The sequence below is a fragment of the Girardinichthys multiradiatus genome, chromosome 15 (genome assembly GCF_021462225.1).
Source record: "Girardinichthys multiradiatus isolate DD_20200921_A chromosome 15, DD_fGirMul_XY1, whole genome shotgun sequence".
NCBI classification, from domain to species: Eukaryota; Metazoa; Chordata; class Actinopteri; order Cyprinodontiformes; family Goodeidae; genus Girardinichthys; species Girardinichthys multiradiatus.
This window is the reverse complement of record NC_061808.1, coordinates 28,431,995-28,456,404: the sequence shown is the minus strand read 5'-3', so window position 1 is coordinate 28,456,404 and position 24,410 is coordinate 28,431,995. Positions and strand designations below refer to the sequence as shown.

The following is a 24,410-nucleotide window of genomic DNA, read 5'->3' as shown; positions in this document are numbered from 1 at the left end:
TACATCAGGAAGAAATCATTTTTAACTGGTTTGCTAATATGGGTTGAACTTGTTTATTTGTGTAGAATTGGAATAGCAGGGGCCAAAGCTGACTGGTTCTGCTTGCAAGCAACCACAGAAAACTGACATTATTTGCTGAGATTTATTTGCAGTCATTTTTATTGATCTGAAGTTTTGTGTGAGAGGTCAAGTGATCTTAGGGGCTGCCTACTGGCGAATGGACTCAAAGCTGCAGCTTAGCTTGCTTATGCATTGGGTCGACTCTGACTCTGTCCAATGTTACTGTACCTCTGCTGAAACATTCAGTGGCTGATGGCTACTTTTGTAGAATTATGGTTTTCTTTTGATATATTTTAAAATGGCCGCTAGCAGTTTAATGACCACACTGATTTTGCGACACAGCCTCTGGAGCCCAAACAGATTGACTTATACTCCGTGTCACTTTGAGAGTGATGTACTACTGTCTAAAAGATATGTCTAAGAATCAGAGCAGTAAAGCTGGGTTCATCAGGACGTTAGTCGAAATCAATGTGACCGTGTAATCCATGTGCCGTCAACCGCAACAGAAAAGTGGGAACAAACAGCCTCGCGCTGCACAGCACCAACACCGCATTTAGGCCCATAAAGGCATCAGGTGTTATCTAAAACCTGCATCTATAGCTTTAACTTGTTCAGATTATTTTAAAGAAAGGACTAATGCATTCAGATTTGATCATAGTAGTAGCTTCTGGGATGAATCAAACCCTTTTAATCTGTTTCAGGGTAAACATTCCAGGCAAGCTACTATATATCCTTCTACTGACTCTACTGCTGCCACTTGTGCCACCATCTGCGGGCGTGCTGGCTGCTGTGGCTTGGGGCTGTTTGCCAGACTGGCCGCAGGCTCTGGGCCTTTGAAGGGATGAGTGCCATCTTTGAACAAGGCCTGGGAGATGCCAGCTAGACCAAAGGTGAACCTTCTAACATGAGGGAAAAGAAAATAAATAAATGGTATAAAGACCACAGGAATGGAGCACCAAGATAAAATGCTAACTAAACTAGCTCGAAATAGATGACAAACAACCATTTACATGCTACTACTTGAATTACTGTTTCCAGGGTGAACTTGATTAAAAATAATAATAAAGATGTGAAAATACTTTGACTATGATTTGTTCAAAAGATGTGCAGCATAGCATGACTAACGTTGTTAAGTGTTAGATCAATGCACAGAAATATTTTACAAAGACATCAAGGCATCAAGGCAGAAGACTTTACAGGCAAGTCAAAAACACTAACATGCAACTTCAAGGATGGACTACAGAACTGGTTGACTGCATGTTAAGTCTGACTTTTTAAAAATAAAGAAAACAGAAATAAAAGAAGATATAAAAATGAGCGAGGGCTTCCCTTGAGCCAGCAGTGGCGGTTTATACGATACCTAGGTTGACCGTCAGTTTGACCCTCCCGCTGTCCATCTCGAGTCGCAGAGTGTCTGCTGACTCACGGGACGTCGCGGCCATGAGCAGGCCAAAGGCCCGCTGGGACATGAAACGGAGGGAGACATCCTCGGCTTCTGTGTGCATAATGTTTGGGATCACCACCTTCATGTACATGCTGCCGTCGTAGGACAAGATCGAAGCCTCTGTAAAGACAAAACGAGAAAAAAATATGTCGGTTTTTAGGTGCTAAAAGCTTTTGGTCAGAGCTAACCCAAGGCATAAGGGAACTACAGCAAATGCTATTTATGATCCTCAAGAGTGCCTTACTTCGCAACACAGATTGCAAAACTTCACTTTTGTTAGCATGTTTATGAAGAAAGAGCCTACCTTTAAACCTAAGGGTTTCTAACTTCTCTCAGAATGTTTTCAGTCATTAGAAATTTAATTGTATACCTAAAACTTTCAAAAAACAGCTAATAGTATTTTATCTTGTATTGGAAATTAGAATAAAGGCGCAATGTATTATACCAATTTCGTATATTGTTATGTGTAATTAAAAAAGTATATCTGTAGATCTTTGGGCTATGTACTGCACTTCAGGTCAAGCTGGTTTGATCATTTTTGCTGCTTGTGTTTGTCAGAGTCACCTTTTTTACACACACTACTGCAAATAAAACTCACTAACATTTTTCTGTGGTCAACCAAGAAAACGGGGTTCTGGTTTTAAAGTTGAAAACAAGAGAAGGTTTGCCCATATTTTTATAGGCCTGAACAAGCAACAGATGTAATTATGTCAGCAGAATACAAAGAGTTCTTGCAGTTTTGTTTTTGTCCCTGGAATGTCGGCACACATGGTTAGTGATGAAAGCAGAAAAGGCTCGAACACTGGAACATGAATGCCTCCATGTTTCTCATATTTTATTAACAGGAAACACACGTGTACATGCCCTGTATGCCTAGATTCAGCTGCTTTGTTGAATGATGGCTCTAGGAACAGATGCTGCAAATTATTTTGCTTTTTCCTGGCTAATGTGTTTTACCAATTGTAGCAGGTGCTTTTCCTCCTCTTTAAATGAGGTCTTTCCATGTGTAGTGTACAAACCAAGAGGCATAAGCAAATATACTGTAACACCATTAAAAATTCACAGACTATCATCAAACAATGCACAAAGAGATGGGACTATGGAGGCTGCTGAGCCAGACTAATTTGTTCCCTTTTTTGGAGTTCAAATAGAAAGAGAGAACTGGAAAGAAGGAGGAACACTTGCAGTGCAATGGAAGCCTCTCAAGGAGAGAGAAAGATTAAAAAAGGTACCCAACCGTGAAATACGTGGTTTGGCACTGCAGCTTTTAAAAGAAAATACAGCCCATATGGACCTTAGTAATGAACATCCATTTGGAGAAACGCTGAGGATGAAGGTGAGGGGCTGTGAAAAATTCCACAAGGAAGCTAGATATACATGTTAACAGAGGAAGTCAATCCAATTCCCTTATGGATTTCAAGAGAGGAATGCTGAAACATGCAAAAGGTTGCATTTTTCACATGACAACTTGTAAAATTCACGTGTAAGCAGTGCAAAAAAAGTTAAACACTCAGCTCACCAAGCAACGCACTGCTATCAAGGGCTCACGTACATTTGCCAGTGTAAGTTTTAGTGCTGTTGTTGGATCCATTCCGTGAACAAGCTGTCTGCTTTGTGAGTATAGTTGCCTAGAGGATAATGAAACCTTGCCTCTCCATTGTTCTCAGGTTTAGATTGCACAGACTTGTCTTCTCTCCTCTAAGGCATGTACAGATAAAGAAAAAAACAAAAAAAAACATTCACACGTTCATAAAGAGATGCCTGTTTACATACAGCTTTCATGACTGACAGAGTGATTGATTGATTGATTGATTGATTGATTGATTGATTTGAAAGGCCCGATTAGGTCCCATGTGATGAGTCCTTAGACTGGAGGTGTCGTGAAAAAATTCTTAGATTTTTTTGAGAATTAAAAAGAAACGTTTCTTGATTGCATTTTTATTTTTCACAGTGTTCTTGACTTTTTCCCTTATTAAAGTTTGTCTTTTAGAGCCTAAATCTAACATCTAAATGTATCCATTTAAACGAATAGTTTCATTCTTTCAAAATATATGGTAAACACAAAAATAGTGCCTTGGTGGGGTAACATTTAAGGCATTTAAAGCACACCGGTACTTCTTTTACTTTGGTTCGAATATGTTGATAAGTTTGTTAACTTCTAACTTGTTCTGCCAGTTTGGTTTAATTCACACAGGAAAATACTCCAAACAAGCCACAACCTGTCAAAACAAAAGATGCTAGGATGTTTTGTTTGTTTATTGGTCGGGTGTTAATACAGGAAACAGATGTGGTGTTCTGAAGTAGCTGAAAACGTAGAGAATATTCACATCATTACTATGTTTCCCGGTACTATTTCAAGCACAATTATCTGAGAAGTATTGCTGAATGGATTTTGAGAAGACATTTTGAAAGTTGCGCAAGGCTTTACAGGTCCTTCTCAAAATATTAGCATATTGTGATAAAGTTCATTATTTTCCATAATGTAATGATGAAAATGTAACATTCATATATTTTAGATTCATTGCACACTAACTGAAATATTTCATGTCTTTTATTGTCTTAATACGGATGATTTTGGCATACAGCTCATGAAAACCCAAAATTCCTATCTCACAAAATTAGCATATTTCATCCGACCAATAAAAGAAAAGTGTTTTTAATACAAAAAACGTCAACCTTCAAATAATCATGTACAGTTATGCACTCAATACTTGGTCGGGAATCCTTTGGCGGAAATGACTGCTTCAATGCGGCGTGGCATGGAGGCAATCAGCCTGTGGCACTGCTGAGGTCTTATGGAGGCCCAGGATGCTTCGATAGCGGCCTTTAGCTCATCCAGAGTGTTGGGTCTTGAGTCTCTCAACGTTCTCTTCACAATATCCCACAGATTCTCTATGGGGTTCAGGTCAGGAGAGTTGGCAGGCCAATTGAGCACAGTGATACCATGGTCAGTAAACCATTTACCAGTGGTTTTGGCACTGTGAGCAGGTGCCAGGTCGTGCTGAAAAATGAAATCTTCATCTCCATAAAGCTTTTCAGCAGATGGAAGCATGAAGTGCTCCAAAATCTCCTGATAGCTAGCTGCATTGACCCTGCCCTTGATAAAACACAGTGGACCAACACCAGCAGCTGACACGGCACCCCAGACCATCACTGACTGTGGGTACTTGACACTGGACTTCTGGCATTTTGCCATTTCCTTCTCCCCAGTCTTCCTCCAGACTCTGGCACCTTGATTTCCGAATGACATGCAGAATTTGCTTTCATCCGAAAAAAGTACTTTGGACCACTGAGCAATAGTCCAGTGCTGCTTCTCTGTAGCCCAGGTCAGGCGCTTCTGCCGCTGTTTCTGGTTCAAAAGTGGCTTGACCTGGGGAATGTGGCACCTGTAGCCCATTTCCTGCACACGCCTGTGCACGGTGGCTCTGGATGTTTCTACTCCAGACTCAGTCCACTGCTTCCGCAGGTCCCCCAAGGTCTGGAATCGGCCCTTCTCCACAATCTTCCTCAGGGTCCGGTCACCTCTTCTCGTTGTGCAGCGTTTTCTGCCACACTTTTTCCTTCCCACAGACTTCCCACTGAGGTGCCTTGATACAGCACTCTGGGAACAGCCTATTCGTTCAGAAATTTCTTTCTGTGTCTTACCCTCTTGCTTGAGGGTGTCAATAGTGGCCTTCTGGACAGCAGTCAGGTCGGCAGTCTTACCCATGATTGGGGTTTTGAGTGATGAACCAGGCTGGGAGTTTTAAAGGCCTCAGGAATCTTTTGCAGGTGTTTAGAGTTAACTTGTTGATTCAGATGATTACGTTCATAGCTCGTTTAGAGACCCTTTTATTGATATGCTAATTTTGTGAGATAGGAATTTTGGGTTTTCATGAGCTGTATGCCAAAATCATCTGTATTAAGACAATAAAAGACCTAAAATATTTAAGTTAGTGTGCAATGAATCTAAAATATATGAATGTTAAATTTTCATCATTACATTATGGAAAATAATGAACTTTATCACAATATGCTAATATTTTGAGAAGGACCTGTATGCTTTATAAAAAACAAAACATCTGCTATTATTAAATAAATCAATAACCATGCTCTCAAAGAGTTCCTCTTACATGTTATTAAGCTGCAATAGTGACTTTTTCCTTAGTGTCTAAGTCAAGTGAATAAGGTTTTATGTATTTTGCTTTCACTTATTTTCAACCACAACATGTTTACCATAGGCCTGAAGTAAATCTTTGGGGCAAAATAACATGTTTTTGTGGGAAAACCAGCTGTAGACAGACTTAAATACTGAGTTGCAGGACACCCAATGTCCTCAGAATTATGTTCAGACCTGTACATCACTGTAGTGCAGTGAAATCCTCAAGTAAAACAGATAATGTAGAAAAATGAGACCTTCAGCTTCTTCATTTCACTGTTGCTATGTTTTACAAAACCATAGCGTGGCTGACAAATGTAAAGTTTTGTAGCGACAAAGTTGCTTAGAAGAAAAGGGGCGCTGACAAGCGTGTGCATTGGAGTAACATTGCTGGTCAGAAATGGAACAGAAATGACAAATGTTTAAATGCTGCCAAATTGTTGGGTCACAAGCAGTCACTCACTGCTTTGGTGAATTAGAGATTGACTGCCCGTGCCTTAGAGAGCTTTTAAATCCATCAATTGGGTGCCAGTTTGTTATCTCTCCAGACTACTTTGTCTCATATTTTTCTGGTCTTTCTCCTCAACAATATACAAATTTCCACATACATACTGCCTAATGAACTCAAACTTGACCTGAAGAGTTTGCAACCAGTACCTCTTTGTCTTGGTCCATGGCCATTTCCATTGAAACCTAAGTTTGGCTCTCTGTGGGTAACATCATAACTCTTCTGCAACTTTTGGTGTATTACTGTGTTGTTTTTCCTGTCATGCTTTTTTTATACCTCTTTTTTTCAGTCATGGAAATGAATATAACTATCCTGAAATACAAGCCTGACCACAATGGAAATTGTTGTAAAAAAGAGGATGTATGCAAAATTAGGACTACATGTCTCCTGTTAATTATTTGTCAGAATAATAATGGTAAATCAGAGAAAGTTGCTGTTCTGTGCAAAGATTAATAAAAGTTCTCACAACAGAGCTGGAGCTTGAAAGAAGAGGAAGCAGCTAAATGTATGAAATAATCATGATGTTTTAGTGGTAAAGAGAACATGGAGCTCTGCAGAAAGTGAGGCTGCTGAGATAACCATCATTCATACAAAATATTGAGCTAATAACACACATCTGCTAGACAAAGCAGGTGACATCTCCATAGACTGGTTGTGGTTAAAATTGTATGAACACACCCGAAACAAAACACTCAAGCATCCACATGTGCTCCTCCATACTTTGGCATTTCTTAAGAGAGTTATCAGCAGCGCAGAGGATGTCATTTTAGATGGTACTTAAGCTGCCGCTTGTCATTCAGTGTGTGTTTGTGTGTGTGCTTTTCAATGAACCCCACACTTTACATAATTAGCAGTCCAACTTGAGGAGAAGATGGAGGAGGAGGAACGCTATTAAGTGATGAGCTTCACAGATATTGGGGGTTTGGATGAGGCAGTAGGCTAGTCAAATTATTTTCAATTCGTGCACACAAACACAATCTGGTTTCCTTGTATTAATTTCTGTTTTATCTAGGTTCCTACATACTATAGCTGCAACTGTGCAGGATTAAATAACTTTATTTGGCTTCAAGAAGGTGGCAAGTTTGACTTCATGGTCAAGTTTTCCATGTGGTGTCTGATATGTTTCACTATAATTCCCACCAAACAATTGCACTTTTGAGACACATGCACTAAAAAGCAAAACATTTGCATAAAAGGGCAGTTGTAATGAATCATAATAGAGCCAACACTCCCATTGGGCTGCGGTCTCGATGTCTGAGCTTGATCTCGCACCCATTCCCTCAGCCAACTTTCACAAAGCAGTGGTTGCATGTTGATGTTGCCAAATTATTTTCATTCCAAGCACATCAAATACTGCTTTATTGTGCAAACACAGATATGCATAAGGTGTGTGTTGTTGTTGGCACAGATTCTCCGGTAATTAGTCAACCCTAATTAGCATTTGACCATTTTTTGCACAGCATCTCCATCTAACAAACAGGTAAAAGTGGCATGCTTAATGTATGCAAGTGCATTTAATTTGCAGTAATATACTCAACTTTTCAAGTGGCACAAAAAGCTGAAAGATTGTTTGAATGACCTTTGGCAGGAAAAGAGATGATAATGTTTTCTTAACCAGACATTAAGTGTCTGTAAAGTTTTTAACGTAATTATTACTTGGCTGTTTGAGAAGCTCAAACATTGGTAATACGATTAAATGCTTTTATCAGCTCTGAACATGTCCAATCAAAATCTATGTGTTAGAATCATTTGTTACAGCAGCATGCTTTATAATAGTTAATATAATATTAATAAAAAAACATAAAAACAAGAAAAACCTAGAATTAAAATATATTAATTTTTTTCCCATAGGTACAGACTAATAACGATTACTGCGCTTTTGAAAAGGTCACCTTAGATTTGTTATTCTTTGCAATAGGCGGCTTCATCTGCTCTTTGGCATGGTTCTTTACATCCCTAAACATCCCTAAATAATAAAATCTTAAACACTTTTATTTCATAATAATGAACTTGTAATTTTGAAACTTTCACATTTTAAGCACAGTTTGTGATAGATAGCTTTGGTTCCCCTAAATACAAACGGTGAACATTTAAAAAACATGCACATAAAAACGGCACGTCTTAAATTAATGCGTTTGAAGCCCTCACTCAGACACCGACATTCTTAATAATAAATGTCGATTAGGCTCTCAGGTGCCTTTTGTATCTCAAACATCTACAGAGCACATTCGTTTTAAAGAATGATTTTATAAATCATAAAGTAATGCAGCTCCTGCAGGTTTCTGGGACTTGTCAAAATGTCAACAATGTCAAAATGACAAAATTTATAAGAAAAGAAAGTCATGGACTGGTGTTTTTGAACAGCCCCTCTAGTAGCTAATGCCACTAAAAGATGAATTGTTCAAAACAAAGTGGCAATATTTTCCCTGAAGGGTTTAAAACTTATAATTAAAGAGATTCTGTGGTGACTGATGAGTGGCAAAGTCTTAGTTTGTAGCAGCACACATAAACACACACTGTAATGGTGATTTGAGAAAAATCAAAGACAAGCAATTTCCAAGCTTTTCCCCACTGTACATTAATTTTTACCTGCAGAGTAAACAAAAATGTCTCCAAAAGTTATTTGCAAACTTTTAACCTGCCAACTCACGAAATAACGATCACACAACACAACATTAAAAATCAGGTAAATATAGATGGTATCTGTAGGGTCTTTGAGAGGTCATCTGGAGTGCTTTAAAGGTGCAGTGTGCTTTGCATTGTGTGTGTTGAAGTGTGAAAGTTCTTAGACTATTTTGGGCATGCACAAAACTTCAATAGTGAGATCGTGGTGGTTTATTATCATAGTGGGTGTATATCTGGGTCCTGAGTGTGCTCAAAATTCAATGTATGCCAGGTTGTTGGGAGACCAAGTTAAGATAGTTATTTCTTTAGACTTTAGTGCACATGCAAAATGTATGTGTCATGCTGTTAATGACAAGCCCTGGCACTGTATTTGGCACTAAGAAGAGATGGGGAGGGAACAGCGTTTTAAAGGTTTATAATATATTTAACCATAGTTACAGTGCCTTTTGTGAAAGTCAACTTTGGGACTCAGTGCCACCTAGATCAACTTAAGGGATGATTATAAAACAAATTCTGCTTTTGATTCCCTTTGACTGGTACTTTTGAATGGTGCAGGTACAGAAACCCCTTCTTAAAAGAGGAATTTCTGCAGATTATAAGAAAATATCCAAGTACAGTTGTAATACTCATGTCGGTGGGATTGTGGTAGACAGGCAGGGAAAGCAGTAAGGAAAAACCTATGTAACAATCACTGAGAATGCAGTTAAGGGTCATGCTTGCCTTCATACTAATTAAGAAACAATACAGCCTTGGTTTGTAGGGAGCCTACCTTGTAAAACAACTTAAATGTCGTGGTTTTGTAGGCATTAGGAAAATATGGCAGGCTTTTTTAATTTTACAAATTAAAACTGATTTGGTCATTGACAACATTACTAAGGTAGAAAAAAAAAGTGGCGTTACCCTGTAAAACATCTTCTGAATCTACTTTTTATAGTATAAATCCTTAAATTCAAATTCAAAAATACCTTATTAATTCCAAAGGGAAATAAAATGTACGTATGTAATATGCAGACTACTAGCACATCAACTAGTTATTTTGTTTTTCAGTGTATTTATCATTGTAGTGGGCAACAGCAGCTTCCCCTGCAGTTACCAGATGTTCCTCCTGACACACCGGATGGGCACGAGTATAGCTTTAACTAAGAAATCCTGTTCTCACAGCACCTGGAAGGCCGTCACCGGAGGGCAGCAAAGACAAAACAGCTAGCTTTTCACTGAAAAAAATAAAAGGTGAAAAAATGAGGAGGCAAAATAAGAAAATAACGATAATTAAAGGGAAACAGACTGAATCTAAATAAACACAGGTTGACTGGTAATTCAAAGCTTTTTCAAAATGAACCAGTATGTGAACTGACACTAAGAGGAAGACATCAGACTCACTTAATAACATAGCAACAAAGATATCATTAACACAATGTAAATTTAGGCTATTTTGATCAGATTCTAAATTGAAACTGTTCAGCTGCTATTTACTATATTAAGAACGAGTGTATAGTATATTCCTTCGTCTATTAACCCTACTTTTCTTAAAAATCTGTCTCTATGGTAATCATCCTATGTGCTGCTGGGAGTAGTTTTGAGACTTGACAATTTCTCACATGGCCGAACACACTAAAGGCATGATTTCCTCCACCTCTTCTATTACTTTTCTCTGCGTGAGTGAGCGTGAGTAAGCAATAGATCCATACAAGAGAAAATAAAATACAAAAAAGGCAGATTTAGGTGAGAAATAAATGGCAGAAAGCAGGGGACGGATGGATGCTGCAAACTCTGCACAATGTGTCACAACGAGAGCCGGGTTTTACGTAACCAGGCCAGCACACTTTCTCAGCACACATTTAATTACAAATGGGGATTAGGGAATAACAGCGGGGCATTCCAAACAGCGGAAAAAAGTCTAAATGAACAGATCGTTCTAAAGTGCACGAGGATCCGGTGTTCTTCTGGGTAAACACTGTAAAACAAGTCCATGTCTTCGGTATTTTTAGCAGCCAGCACTTTGTACTTTGTTCTCCTGCTCCCCGCTGCCACCTCATTCTTTTTCTGTTTCATTTGTTTTTATTGCACGGTGTGAATTTGTACAATGCTGTGTCAAGCACCACTGAGCTGGCATCGTGTTTCAGCACACCTAGGCGCAAGTCTGGCAACCGAGGCAGAGCACTTTCATCTTTATTGGCAGGTAACAAAAAAACTGCTCCAATAGGAGCAGAAATGGGAGGAGAGGACGTCTCACTCCATTACTGCTGTATGTTCTGAGGGCCAATCACCACAGCTTGTAACCACAAGAATTAAAATTCCATCTACATTTTCAAGCTCTATAAACACTTTTTAGGAAATGGAAAAAGACAGCACAATTATAATGAATCTTTTTGTTGAGAAAAGAAAAATCTGTTCTGCTTTCTTCTCTCAAAAGCACTTGAAATGCTTGATAATGTGGAAGATAGTGAACCAATTACTGTGCACATGTCCAAAATCATTTAACCTTCAGAAGGAGATTTTAGTTTAAAGACCAAGATGAAATGAGGGAGCGAACAGAGAGATATTGTCGGGACTGAAAAAGGATTGTGAATCTGCTGTCTCAGGCGTTTTAAAGCCCCATCTCAAAACAAGCACACTTTATCTTCAAATTAACAAAAAAACATTTCTGCCTTCATTGTGAAAAGACAAAACAGCTTAAATACAAGCAGAAACTCTCTGCAGTAATGTTTAAATATTCTGTAAATACTTTATGTTGGTGTACAGAATGAAAAGATGTTTTTTTTTTTCTCACAGTTGACTGAATTAAATTTGTAATTTTGAATTAACCACATTCATTTTGTAGCCATTACAAGGTCATGGCAAAATAATGGCCAATAGTTTAGGAACTTTTATTATTATACATCTTTGTCTCATCTAAACATACAGGTCCTTCTCAAAATATTAGCATATTGCGATAAAGTTCATTATTTTCCATAATGTCATGATGAAAATTTAACATTCATATATTTTAGATTAATTGTACACTAACTGAAATATTTCAGGTCTTTTATTGTCTTAATACAGATGATTGTGGCATACAGCTCATGAAAACCCAAAATTCCTATCTCACAAAATTAGCATATTTCATCCGACCAATAAAAGAAAAGTGTTTTTAATACAAAAAACGTCAACCTTCAAATAATCATGTACAGTTATGCACTCAATACTTGGTCGGAAATCCTTTGGCAGAAATGACTGCTTCAATGCGGCGTGGCATGGAGGCAATCAGCCTGTGGCACTGCTGAGGTCTTATGGAGGCCCAGGATGCTTCGATAGCAGCCTTTAGCTCATCCAGAGTGTTGGGTCTTGAGTCTCTCAACGTTCTCTTCACAATATCCCACAGATTCTCTATGGGGTTCAGGTCAGGAGAGTTGGCAGGCCAATTGAGCACAGTGATACCATGGTCAGTAAACCATTTACCAGTGGTTTTGGCACTGTGAGCAGGTGCCAGGTCGTGCTGAAAAATGAAATCTTCATCTCCATAAAGCTTTTCAGCAGATGGAAGCATGAAGTGCTCCAAAATCTCCTGATAGCTAGCTGCATTGACCCTGCCCTTGATAAAACACAGTGGACCAACACCAGCAGCTGACACGGCACCCCAGACCATCACTGACTGTGGGCACTTGACACTGGACTTCTGGTATTTTGGCATTTCCTTCTCCCCAGTCTTCCTCCAGACTCTGGCACCTTGATTTCCGAATGACATGCAGAATTTGTTTTCATCCGAAAAAAGTACTTTGGACCACTGAGCAACAGTCCAGTGCTGCTTCTCTGTAGCCCAGGTCAGGCGCTTCTGCCGCTGTTTCTGGTTCAAAAGTGGCTTGACCTGGGGAATGCGGCACCTGTAGCCCATTTCCTGCACACGCCTGTGCATGGTGGCTCTGGATGTTTCTACTCCAGACTCAGTCCACTGCTTCCGCAGGTCCTCCAAGGTCTGGAATCGGCCCTTCTCCACAATCTTCCTGAGAGTCCGGTCACCTCTTCTCGTTGTACAGCGTTTTCTGCCACACCTTTTCCTTCCCACAGACTTCCCACTGAGGTGCCTTGATACAGCACTCTGGGAACAGCCTATTTGTTCAGAAATTTCTTTCTGTGTCTTACCCTCTTGCTTGAGGGTGTCAATAATGGCCTTCTGGACAGCAGTTAGGTTGGCAGTCTTACCCATGATTGGGGTTTTGAGTGATGAACCAGGCTGGGAGTTTTAAAGGCCTCAGGAATCTTTTGCAGGTGTTTAGAGTTAACTCGTTGATTCAGATGATTAGGTTCATAGCTCGTTTAGAGACCCTTTTAATGATATGCTAATTTTGTGAGATAGGAATTTTGGGTTTTCATGAGCTGTATGCCAAAATCATCCATATTAAGACAATAAAAGACCTGAAATATTTGAATTAGTGTGCAATGAATCTAAAATATATGAATGTTACATTTTCATCATGACATTATGGAAAATAATGAACTTTATCACAATATGCTAATATTTTGAGAAGGACCTGTATACCTTTTCTCCAGAAGGCATTTTCCTCATCCATGACTGCAGGTTTAAAATTTCAACAGAGCTTAAAGACACTTGGTTTAGGAGCCCAGAATTCTTAAACTAAGTTCACTATGGATGTTAAAGATTGTTTTCTAATTATAGCTGAAATGAGCTAGGGGTTCACCAAATGGGCTAGCCAAGCTGAAGCCTTTGTTTAATAAAAATATTCACGGAACCTAATGGCTAAAAACATCCAGTTTTCCAATGTTTTGGAATGTGTACATTATGCTTCCTAAATGAGAATTCCAGAGAACTGGGAACTAAGCTCAAAAAAAGAGTTTGCACAAGGAATCCAACCAATTTAACTCTACCAATTCTTCCAAGAAGAGTGGTCAAAACACTCAGCTGGATTTATGCCATACATTTTCTGATGTCTACAAAAGCATCAAGTTATTTAATATGTTAGTGGGCATCTATGCAAACTTCTGACTAAAATCTACAGGACTTTTACGAGGTTGCTTTAGAGGGTCAACACTTCCAGTCTTCTTACACTCTGAAGGATATTTGTCAGTATTAAAAAGAGGCAAGTTTATGTTTTTTTTTTCTTCATGCAGACACAAGAAAAAATCCAGAGGAAGGATCAGATGTTTATGTACCCTTGTGCTCCTGTGGTTTTCAAAAGCTCAGTGTGCAGAAGAACCTTCAAGCAGTGCAGAGTTCTTCAGCAAATGTATTCTAAACTTAGTCAAACAGCTTGTGTTATCACAGTGACTGCTGTCACCTTGTAAGACATGCCAACATGAAAGTATATTTTTCATCTGTCTGCATCTGGATGTTGTGACAATCTTCTGCTTTACCACACACACACACACACACACACACACACACACACACACACACACACACACACACACACGCACACACACTCTTGTTTTACTATATGTAGTGAGGACCATGTGTTGACTCCCATTGACTTCCATTGATTTTCAGTCATTTTCAACCCTTTCTATGCCCTAACCCTGACAATAACCCTAAACCTAACTATTACCAGTGCATGCCTAACCCTAACCTTAACCTAAACTCAATTCACATCTTAGTCCTAAACCTAACCGTTAGCAAAATAGGTTGTGAGGACCAGCAAAATGTCCTCACTTTGGTACAAATGGTCCTCAATTTGATGGTGAAATCGGGAAAATGGTTCTCACTGTGATGCCAAGACAGGAACACACACACACGCACAACGATGTCAACCATGCTGTTTGCTTGTTATTTAAACAGCAGAAGAGAAACAAACATGTTGTTCCTGTTGAGACAGGAAGACAGGTGATTTATTATGTGTAATGCGTAAGGTAAATGGATAAAATATGATGTGTCAGTTTTCACTGGTCACAAACAGGCCTTTGTTATTACAGCTTATACGGAGAGTGTGATTTAGTAATATTTGATCTAAGCAGCTGCTTAGATCAAATATTACTAAATCTAACACCTGCAGTGTGATGTTGAGGCACCACTGAGGTGTCACATCAGGCTCTTAGGTGACTCAATAGCACTTTCTTTATCGCTATATTTGGAGAGAATAATAAGAGTGTGCAAAGCATAGACCATAAAGTCTAATAACGCTATAGCCAGAATATTTCTGTTCTGTTTTGTTTGGTTATGATTGAGAAAGCTTAATGGTTTGAACCATTTTGTAATTAGTTTGTAAATTTATACTTTTAAATAAATATGCTGTTCATGCAATGATTCTGAATGTTCTGTTTTAATCAGTTTGAATCTTAATATGGTTACAATGAGTTTTCAAATATAAGGTATAATAAATTGTCATTTTGATGGGTTGGAAAAGTCTCCTCCTGATTACGTTTCGTCTGGTCAACCAAGGGTTAACCATCCTTTGCCAACACATCCTTACTGTATCCTGATATAACTGAGAAGCAACTTCCTGGTCATCAGAACATCCAGGAGAGAGTTCAATGACTGGTCACAACTCCTTGAATATCCCTTATGTTATTTAGGTTATTTACATCAACATCATCTGTTTGTTTGACTGCAACATCCCAAATACTTTCTCTGCATTTTTCCACTGGGGAACCTCCCAAAGCTAAACCTGGCATGTAACTCCATTCTTTTATCTTCATACCTGAACTCGGTCCCAGCTGTGATTCAATGGCTCATCCGTACAAACATTCAAGTTTGTCGAAGAGACACCTGCTGCCTCCTCTCTCTCCTCAGCGTACCCAGCGTGCTAGGCTTCGTTGACTAGGAAATAAGGAGCTGGACTGCTATCCTGTCTACTGGATAAGGGCCTCATATCCAGAAAGCTAGTACCTGACATTTCAATCAGACATGAGGTGGGAATGTCTTATTGTTTTATTCTGCTGATCTGGAAATTAAGAAGAAAAATGAAAAAGAAAGGCTTTCCACCCGACTTTCACTGAGATCAGATGGGAAATCTGATTAATTAAGGATCTTTTTATACCAGATTTTTAAAAAGTGTGATAAAATTGATATTCTGGATAACTACAAGAGCTTAATCTATCACATAATAAGAATTCTAAACATTCAGTAATTAGTTCAGACACTCATTCTTTTCAGTAGACGCAGATAGCTATGTCCACCACATAACCATTCAAATATCTTTAAAATTTTTCTGGTCATCATTAAAATCTCTCTTACCCTGCCAATATTCATGTGGATGAAGCCATAAGACGCACCATATAACAGCTGTCAACGTCAGGGCTGAAAATGTGCACAAGAGATCTAAATCTTGTTTTACATGGCTCATTGATCAACCATCATTTTCTTTTAGCCTATAGCTCTTTCCACTCATGTGTCTCCGCCATGTCGCTTTACCTCATTTTGTGTTCAAGCTTTGCTCTTTTCTCCAGTTTCCTCACTCTGTTTCTGCCACGCTCCATTTTACACCCCTTCCCCCCTTGTTGTCTCGTGTACAGTATGTACCAGTTCGTTGGCCTGTTAGCCCAGATAGACCTTGAAGTGTCAGTTTCTCTATCCATTGGGATGAATGTCCCCTGCAAATGTAGTTATTTTGCGTTTAAGGTGAGAAGAAAGGATGAGAGAGGGCGAGAGAATCTCAAAGTCAACAGGTAATTACAGAGTGGCAGACAAATGAATGGTTCGGAGACGGGGAAGCTTTTGTTTTTGATAGTGGATCTTTTTTTTTTTAAAATAGAACAAAAGAGAAACAGAACTTGTGTGTTTTCTGAATATTTCAGTTTCTAGTAGTCATAGCCAAAGATGTTTGGAGAAAAAGATAACTAAAGATTAATTATTTTTATTGCACTTCAATCATGAAGCACTAGCTTCTGAAACATCCTTCAACTTTCCCTCTCACACTAAATACAGCTGTTCTCAAAAATCTACCTATCCCTGCTCACACTCCAGAGCTCAGAGACTTAAAAAAATGAGAGCATCATAAATTTGTTTCAAAGTGTTTCCCCCTTCAATGTGACAAATATCCTTTATAATTCAATGGGGAAAAAAACCCCAGAATCAGCTAATAATTTCTCGAAACACCTTATCAAATAATTTCAGCACTCAGGTTTCTTTGATTGGAGTAAAGTCAGTATCCCTTATTTTGACTCACTCATATTTGCCCACTACAGGTCCTTCTCAAAATATTAGCATATTGTGATAAAGTTCATTATTTTCCATAATGTCATGATGAAAATTTAACATTCATATATTTTAGATTCATTGCACACTAACTGAAATATTTCAGGTCTTTTATTGTCTTAATATGGATGATTTTGGCATACAGCTCATGAAAACCCAAAATTCCTATCTCACAAAATTAGCATATCATTAAAAGGGTCTCTAAACAAACTATGAACCTAATCATCTGAATCAACGAGTTAACTCTAAACACCTGCAAAAGATTCCTGAGGCCTTTAAAACTCCCAGCCTGGTTCATCACTCAAAACCCCAATCATGGGTAAGACTGCCGACCTGACTGCTGTCCAGAAGGCCACTATTGACACCCTCAAACAAGAGGGTAAGACACAGAAAGAAATTTCTGAACGAATAGGCTGTTCCCAGAGTGCTGTATCAAGGCACCTCAGTGGGAAGTCTGTGGGAAGGAAAAAGTGTGGCAGAAAACGCTGCACAACGAGAAGAGGTGACCGGACCCTGAGGAAGATTGTGGAGAAGGGCCGATTCCAGACCTTGGGGGACCTGCGGAAGCAGTGGACTGAGTCTGGAGTAGAAACATCCAGAGCCACCATGCACAGGCGTGTGCAGGAAATGGTTTACAGGTGCCGCATTCCCCAGGTCAAGCCACTTCTGAACCAGAAACAGCGGCAGAAGCGCCTGACCTGGGCTACAAAGAAGCAGCACTGGACTGTTGCTCAGTGGTCCAAAGTACTTTTTTCGGATGAAAGCAAATTCTGCATGTCATTCGGAAATCAATGTGCCAGAGTCTGGAGGAAGACTGGGGAGAAGGAAATGGCAAAATGCCAGAAGTCCAGTGTCAAGTACCCACAGTCAGTGATGGTCTGGGGTGCCGTGTCAGCTGCTGGTGTTGGTCCACTGTGTTTTATCAAGGGCAGGGTCAATGCAGCTAGCTATCAGGAGATTTTGGAGCACTTCATGTTTCCATCTGCTGAAAAGCTTTATGGAGATGAAGATTTCATTTTTCAGCATGACCTGGCACCTGCTCACAGTGCCAAAACCACTGGTAAATGGTTTACTGACAATGGTATCACTGTGCTCAATTAGCCTGCCAACTCTCCTGACCTGAACCCCATAGAGAATCTGTGGGATATTGTGAAGAGAACGTTGAGAGACTCAAGACCCAACACTCTGGATGAGCTAAAGGCCGCTATCGGAGCATCCTGGGCCTCCATAAGACCTCAGCAGTGCCACAGGCTGATTGCCTCCATGCCACGCCGCATTGAAGCAGTCATTTCTGCCAAAGGATTCCCAACCAAGTATTGAGTGCATAACTGTACATGATTATTTGAAGGTTGACGTTTTTTGTATTAAAATTACTTTTCTTTTTTTGGTCGGATGAAATATGCTAATTTTGTGAGATAGGAATTTTGGGTTTTCATGAGCTGTATGCCAAAATCATCCATATTAAGACAATAAAAGACCTGAAATATTTCAGTTAGTGTGCAATGAATCTAAAATATATGAATGTTAAATTTTCATCATGACATTATGGAAAATAATTAACTTTATCACAATATGCTAATATTTTGAGAAGGACCTGTATATCTTATCATGTTGTGATCACATTCTGTATCCACAGCTGTCTTCAATTGACCCCACAGATTATTTGGACACTGACAACGGCATTCAAACCCTTTTTCTTCTTAAGAAAACCCTTTCATTGTTTCCAATCATATTCAGTACATTACAATATGCGTTCAGATGAGGCTTTTCTGTCAGATTTAAAGTACCTTTTGAAAATAGCAACTTTTAAGCAGGTTTTAAACATTGTTTTCATTAAGCCCACCTTTCTGTAGTAAAATTGTTGTTGTATTGGTCTGATGTAATATTCTAATCCTAAATGTGTTTTCATTAGCTGTAATAGGAAAATCATAATAATTAACAGAAATGAAGGCTTCAAAACATCTGTCTATGTGGAATTAATCTATATAATGTGTTTTACTTAGTTAAAATGGGAATATAACTATATTTAGATGTATGTTTCCATTTACTGTGATAAAACAATCAATCCCTCTTAATTTTTGGTTTTCTAACACCTGAACGTTTTTTGCCAAAATTAGTACTAACTGCTCAAACTATCTTTTTGCATGTTTCCACTGGTATCGTATTATGACAATTTATGTTTGGTGATGAGCTCCAAATCTTTGAGGTAGGAAGCCCTGCTTGACATCACCCTAATCTGTTGCTCCCTCCTCAGTTTTCTTATCCTATTTAAACTGGGCCAGTCCAAAGCATTCCAGTCAGAAGAAATGTCAGTAAAATGTAAAGATTAATTTAGATTTCAATCTACTGGGGATATAAATACTTTTGGGCTTGCTTGTACCTACCTAAAATTCTGACAAATTCTGACAAATCCTGTCCCCGAAGTGTTGTAATCAACCAGACAAAGGTTTCATGCATGCTTTTAATTTCTGCGTACGATGCAGAGGTCTCATTGTTCGTAAAAAAAAAAAAAATGCACAGGTAACTTCCATCCAAAATGTTTCCAATAATAAACAATATTACAATATTTCTATAATATTTTAAATTTATTATTTTGTTTATACAAAACTACATCAAATACACATGGACTATTATTTTAGCTGCAGTCCTGTGGAGTCCAAACCTACACATTGTAATATATGGAACCATTAAAAATGATCTGTGCAAAGTCTTAATTATGTACAGACTATTAAAAGGTTTAAGGATTAAAAATGATTAAAATGTTTTTTTTTTCTTTTTGTGCGAAGAATAGGCATTTAGACAAGCATTTGAAACATCAATACCACTGCTGGAAGAGGACATTTAGCATATCTGAGAAACCAAGCCCAACAAAATACAAAAGGCCTTTAGGAAGATGATCCACAGCTTATCAGATTGGATGTTGTGGTGTTTTAGAGGCAGACCCCAACCTTAGGGCCACAGTTCTGCACTCATTCCTGTAAGTTTTCAATACTTTCTAAATATTCACACACCAGACAGCAAAAAAACACAATAGGTGATGATTAGCACGCACATCTTCAGCGTTAACATTGACTCTAAATGATCATCACACCTTGCTGCAGTGATAAAGCGCAGTTAATTACATGGTATTGTTCCTTTGAAGTTGGACTTTAGATGTGCAAAACGAGATGACAACACTAAGCGTTTATTTTTCCCCCACAAATCACAGAAGTTTTTTTTCTTTTCAAGTGACTGTAGATTCTGTTCTAGCAACTCGAGATAAGAGAAGTTTAGGTTACTTCCAGGTTCCTAGATCTCATAAGGCGGTGAGCTTCAATGTCACCACGTCTCTCTAATCTACAATTACTATCTGTGATTAAACTGTAAGAGCTGGTGGCAACCTACTATTTTAATGCCATTATAATCGAACATGGAGAAAAGTGAGCCTAGAGTTATAAAGCTGGTGAACTGCATTTGAGTCTCTGCATGACGCCAATGAGACACACTAAAATGTTAGAAAACGCAAAAAGTTGGAAAAATGTGCATGTGTTCCCCTTAAAATTCTTTTTGGAGCCTTAATGGCCTTTATTTTTGGTATTTTTCCAATGTAGGCAGACAGAAAGTGTGGTGGAGAGAGAGGTAAGACATGCAGCATATGTCTCCGGCGTCAGGACACGAACCCAGAACGGCTGCGTCAAAGACTGGGGCTTTCGTATGTGTCGCAAGATACTTCGCCATGCATCGTGCCATTTTAAGACTAAACAATTTTGAATCAGATTTTGACTGAATGCACAGACCAAACGTTCTAGTAAATAAAGTTTTAACCATGTACTCTGATCAAGAAATAGGAAGCTTGCTCTGTAACGAAATATGTCATCTCTCATCTGTGGTGGACAAACTTCCAGCCATCAGCTCAGGCCTGGAGCCATTACCTCTACTATCCACAGACAGCCGGTAAAACACGGGCACTTACTGTATGTGGGCAGTGGCATCTTGTCAGGGAAAATGCAATATGCATTAGACACAATTTAATCTGTCTCCAGTGGGTTTGTGTGTGTGTGTGTATATGGTGGTGCTGGTGCTGTGGGTGTGTGTATGTGGATGTGCATGCAGCAGTGAGCCAGAAAGAGGAGAGTCTCAGTGGGATCGTCTGGCACTAGGCTGGCACACCGTCAGACAAACGAACTTCATTACAGGCCTATTTACCTGATTAACTGGGCTACTTTATCAGCTATACAGGACTCTGCAATGCACAACTGTCAGCAACTTCCTGATTCCCCTAAAAGCTACTCTCCGAGACCCCCTTGAACACAACCACACACAAACACAAAAGCTTCACTTAATGTCTGACTGCCAACTGACTGGCTAGCTTGCTGAACCAAGTCTTAGGACTGCATTTTCCTTCACGACATCAAATGCACCTCCCTGTAGTCTCGAATTAATGCCACTTCTTACGAGCTGAGATTCAAACATGACCTGAATAATCTGTTGCAGTTAAGTCCCCCTTATGGGGGAATAACATTTGAGTAACCATCTTCGTGTAATTGAATGTAACAATCAAAAAGAAATAAAGCCCCGAGCTGTCTGCCAAAGATGAGAGAGGACAAAGCCCACCTTGAAACATTATCATTATGGGAGAGTAATGACTTCCTCTCACTTTAGCTTTATGTGGATCTGACTGCAGGCTATTTAGGAATAAAATAATTTTTCTGTATCACTTTTAGAGTTCCAGACCAAGCTGAACCTGCAAGGGCGATTAGACATATCCCAAATCAATGGTGCTGCCACAGCAGAATTAGTCAAAACAGTAGGTATGAGAACCTCAGTGTAAGATCAAATTTACATAAATACAACACAAGTGCCTGTCCAGGGTGTACCCCGCCTCTCGCCCGTAGACTGCTGGAGATAGGCACCAGCTCCCCCGCAACCCACTATGGAATAAGCGGTAGAAAATGACTGACTGACTGAAAACACACGTGGTATTAACACAGATATGACCAGTAAATAGTCAATGAAAAACGTGAAAAACAGGGAACATAACATATAGAAGCACTATTAAGTTTTCCTGGTAACACTCCTTGGTGTAGAAGTTGTCACATCTGGAAGAAGACCTAAGGTTTGATACTTTCAGTATCAGCGAGTTATTTACACAGGAAGAAAGAGGAAGCACCAAGTTGCAAGAAGCTATTTAAAGGAAAAAGTGTATTTTTAACAATGTCCAGACACTGGAAATATTTACCAACAGCCAAATTTGTCTTTCTTGTAAGTGAGGTAAAAGTGTAAGAGCCTTCTTTCAGTCAGTTGACCAGCAGGGCTGATTTCTCCAGCACTTTCTCTGGCATCTAATTTGAAGAACTTAAACTGTAGCAAAGGTATGAGTGAAAATTAAAGTAATTTTCAAACAGTAACTTTGTAAAACCTTAATATACCTTGATACCAGTAGCCAACAATGTCTAAAAGTAAAAAAGCAAAAGCCTGATTAACTCATTTAATCCTCTGATCTCTTTTCTCGCAACAGAGGCTAAAAGCTATAATTTTTTTTAAACCTTGGTAATTTAGTTAAACTATGTTGCATTTTAAGCCAGCAGCTATTTTTTTCTTCTCTGTGCCATTGGAGTCTGTTGGGGCTGCACCGAGCCAAGCAGCTGCATTGAAATTCAGATCACAAGCAGACAGGTTTCTTTGGCCGACCCAAACTCCCGGTCACGACCCAGACAAAATGGGTGTACAAGGGCCAGAGCACAGGTATTTTGCACAAGAACAGGGCAGAAGCACTGCCTGGGCAGGTGGTAGACAAACACACACAATACGAAAGTGTCAGTTATCATAAATAAAATAATATTAATCATGCCAAAGAATCAAGGCCAAAGAATGATACCTGGGAAAAAATAGAGATTATACTTAATTTTATGCATCACATTCAGCAGGTGCATAAAACGGTAATATGCACGCAACACATACACAGTGATAGCCCAGATCCCATGCTGGCACCACATCTGTTTGGGTGACAGCAAGGCAGACCTCTGATCACAGGTCCTGTCATGTCTCATGGGTGGGATTAGCAAGACATGCCAAACAAAAGCTTGGCGTTTTTAGCATCTGTGTGTGTGTGCGTGAGTGAGTGTGTGTTCCTGTCTTGGCATCACAGTGAGAACCATTTTCCCAATTCCACCATCAAATTGAGGACCACTTGTACCAAAGTGAGGACATTGTGCTGGTCCTCACGACCTATTTTGCTAATGGCTAGGTTTAGGACTAAAGTGTGAATTGACTTTAGGTTAAGGTTAGGGTTAGGCATGCAGTGGTATTGGTTAGGTTTAGGGTTATTTTCAGAGTTAGGGCATAGAAAGGGTTGAAAATGACTGAAAATCAATGGAAGTCAATGGGAGTCAGCACATGGTCCTCACTACATATAGCAAAACAAGAGTGTGTGTGTGTGTGGGTAGCACAAGTGTGATGACAAGTGAATTGTAGGATGTGAAACATGAGCAGATTTATGTGAAATACGAGGAAAAAAAACAGGAAAGTAAACAAACCGATTTGAGACAGAAATCAACATCATAGTTGACTTGGCAGAGATGTTTTAGACAGAAAACAGCAAGCAGACAGCTCTGTTGTTGTCTGTTAGTTGTCACCTGCTACCATCTTTGATCATTTCAAACACTCTAAAATATCTGTCACGTTGCATTTTTCTTCTGGTAAACGGAGCAGGAAAATTGCCAGCTTTTTAGCTCCCACCAGAAGAGGAGGAACTTCACGTGCACTGCTGTGCTTCATTCAATACAAACATGATGAGATCATCCTGGGACTTTTTGTTGACTCCATAGACAACAGCTGAGAGAAGGAAAATGTAGTTTGAAAAATCAAGAGTGGTTTATGGTTATTTTTGAAACCAGCATGTGCAGGTCACATTGTCAGGTATTCCTCTTACTTTTGAGCACTTGCTTCCACTACTCTAAAATATCTCTGCCCTCAAAAATGCCTCATTAAATGTGGTAATTGGTCCCATTTACTAGGCAACACACCACTATGAAAAAGTATTTGCCAACATTTTAACTTTTTTCTGTTTTAGCTTTTGGGTAACTTCCATTTTTTTCAGACAATAAGATAATCATAGTAAAAACAAACTGCAGTTTCCAATGAATTAATTCATTTAATTTAAGGGGGGGGGGGGGGGGGGGGCTGGGTGAGGGGGGGGGGGGGGGGGTGAAGGGGTGGGGGGGAACTACCCAGATCAACCTATCCCTATGTGAAACAGGAATTGCCCCATTCACATCATGAAATAAATGTGCTTATGACATTTGTTGGAAAGTAGAGTTAAATTTAACTAGCCACACCCAGACCTTGTTACTGCCAAACCCTGTCACCTGTCTGACAGCATGAAGTAGGCTAAAATATTTTAAAAGCAAAACATCATCCACTGAAAGAAATTCAAGGACAGAAGAGAAACGTCATTATTATCAATCAGTCTAGAAAGGGGTACATACAAAGATACAAAAGAACCCAGAAAGATGTCTAAAGCACCACAGGC

The 24,410-nt window shown here is 39.2% G+C and overlaps 1 protein-coding gene across 13 annotated transcripts in view; it reads right to left on the bottom strand.

Annotated features, from left to right (window-relative positions):
* LOC124881654 (neurexin-3b-like) overlaps nucleotides 1–24,410 on the bottom strand; it is a 435,641-nt gene that overhangs the window by 256,297 nt on the left and 154,934 nt on the right. For all 13 annotated transcript variants that reach the window (XR_007041703.1, XM_047387345.1, XM_047387341.1 and 10 more), the window contains one exon: nucleotides 1,421–1,624. Coding sequence is in view for 12 of the 13 variants with exons in the window: in XM_047387345.1 (XP_047243301.1) it covers nucleotides 1,421–1,624 (204 nt within the window). In the remaining variant the exon portion in view is untranslated. The remainder of the gene's footprint in view (nucleotides 1–1,420; nucleotides 1,625–24,410) is intronic.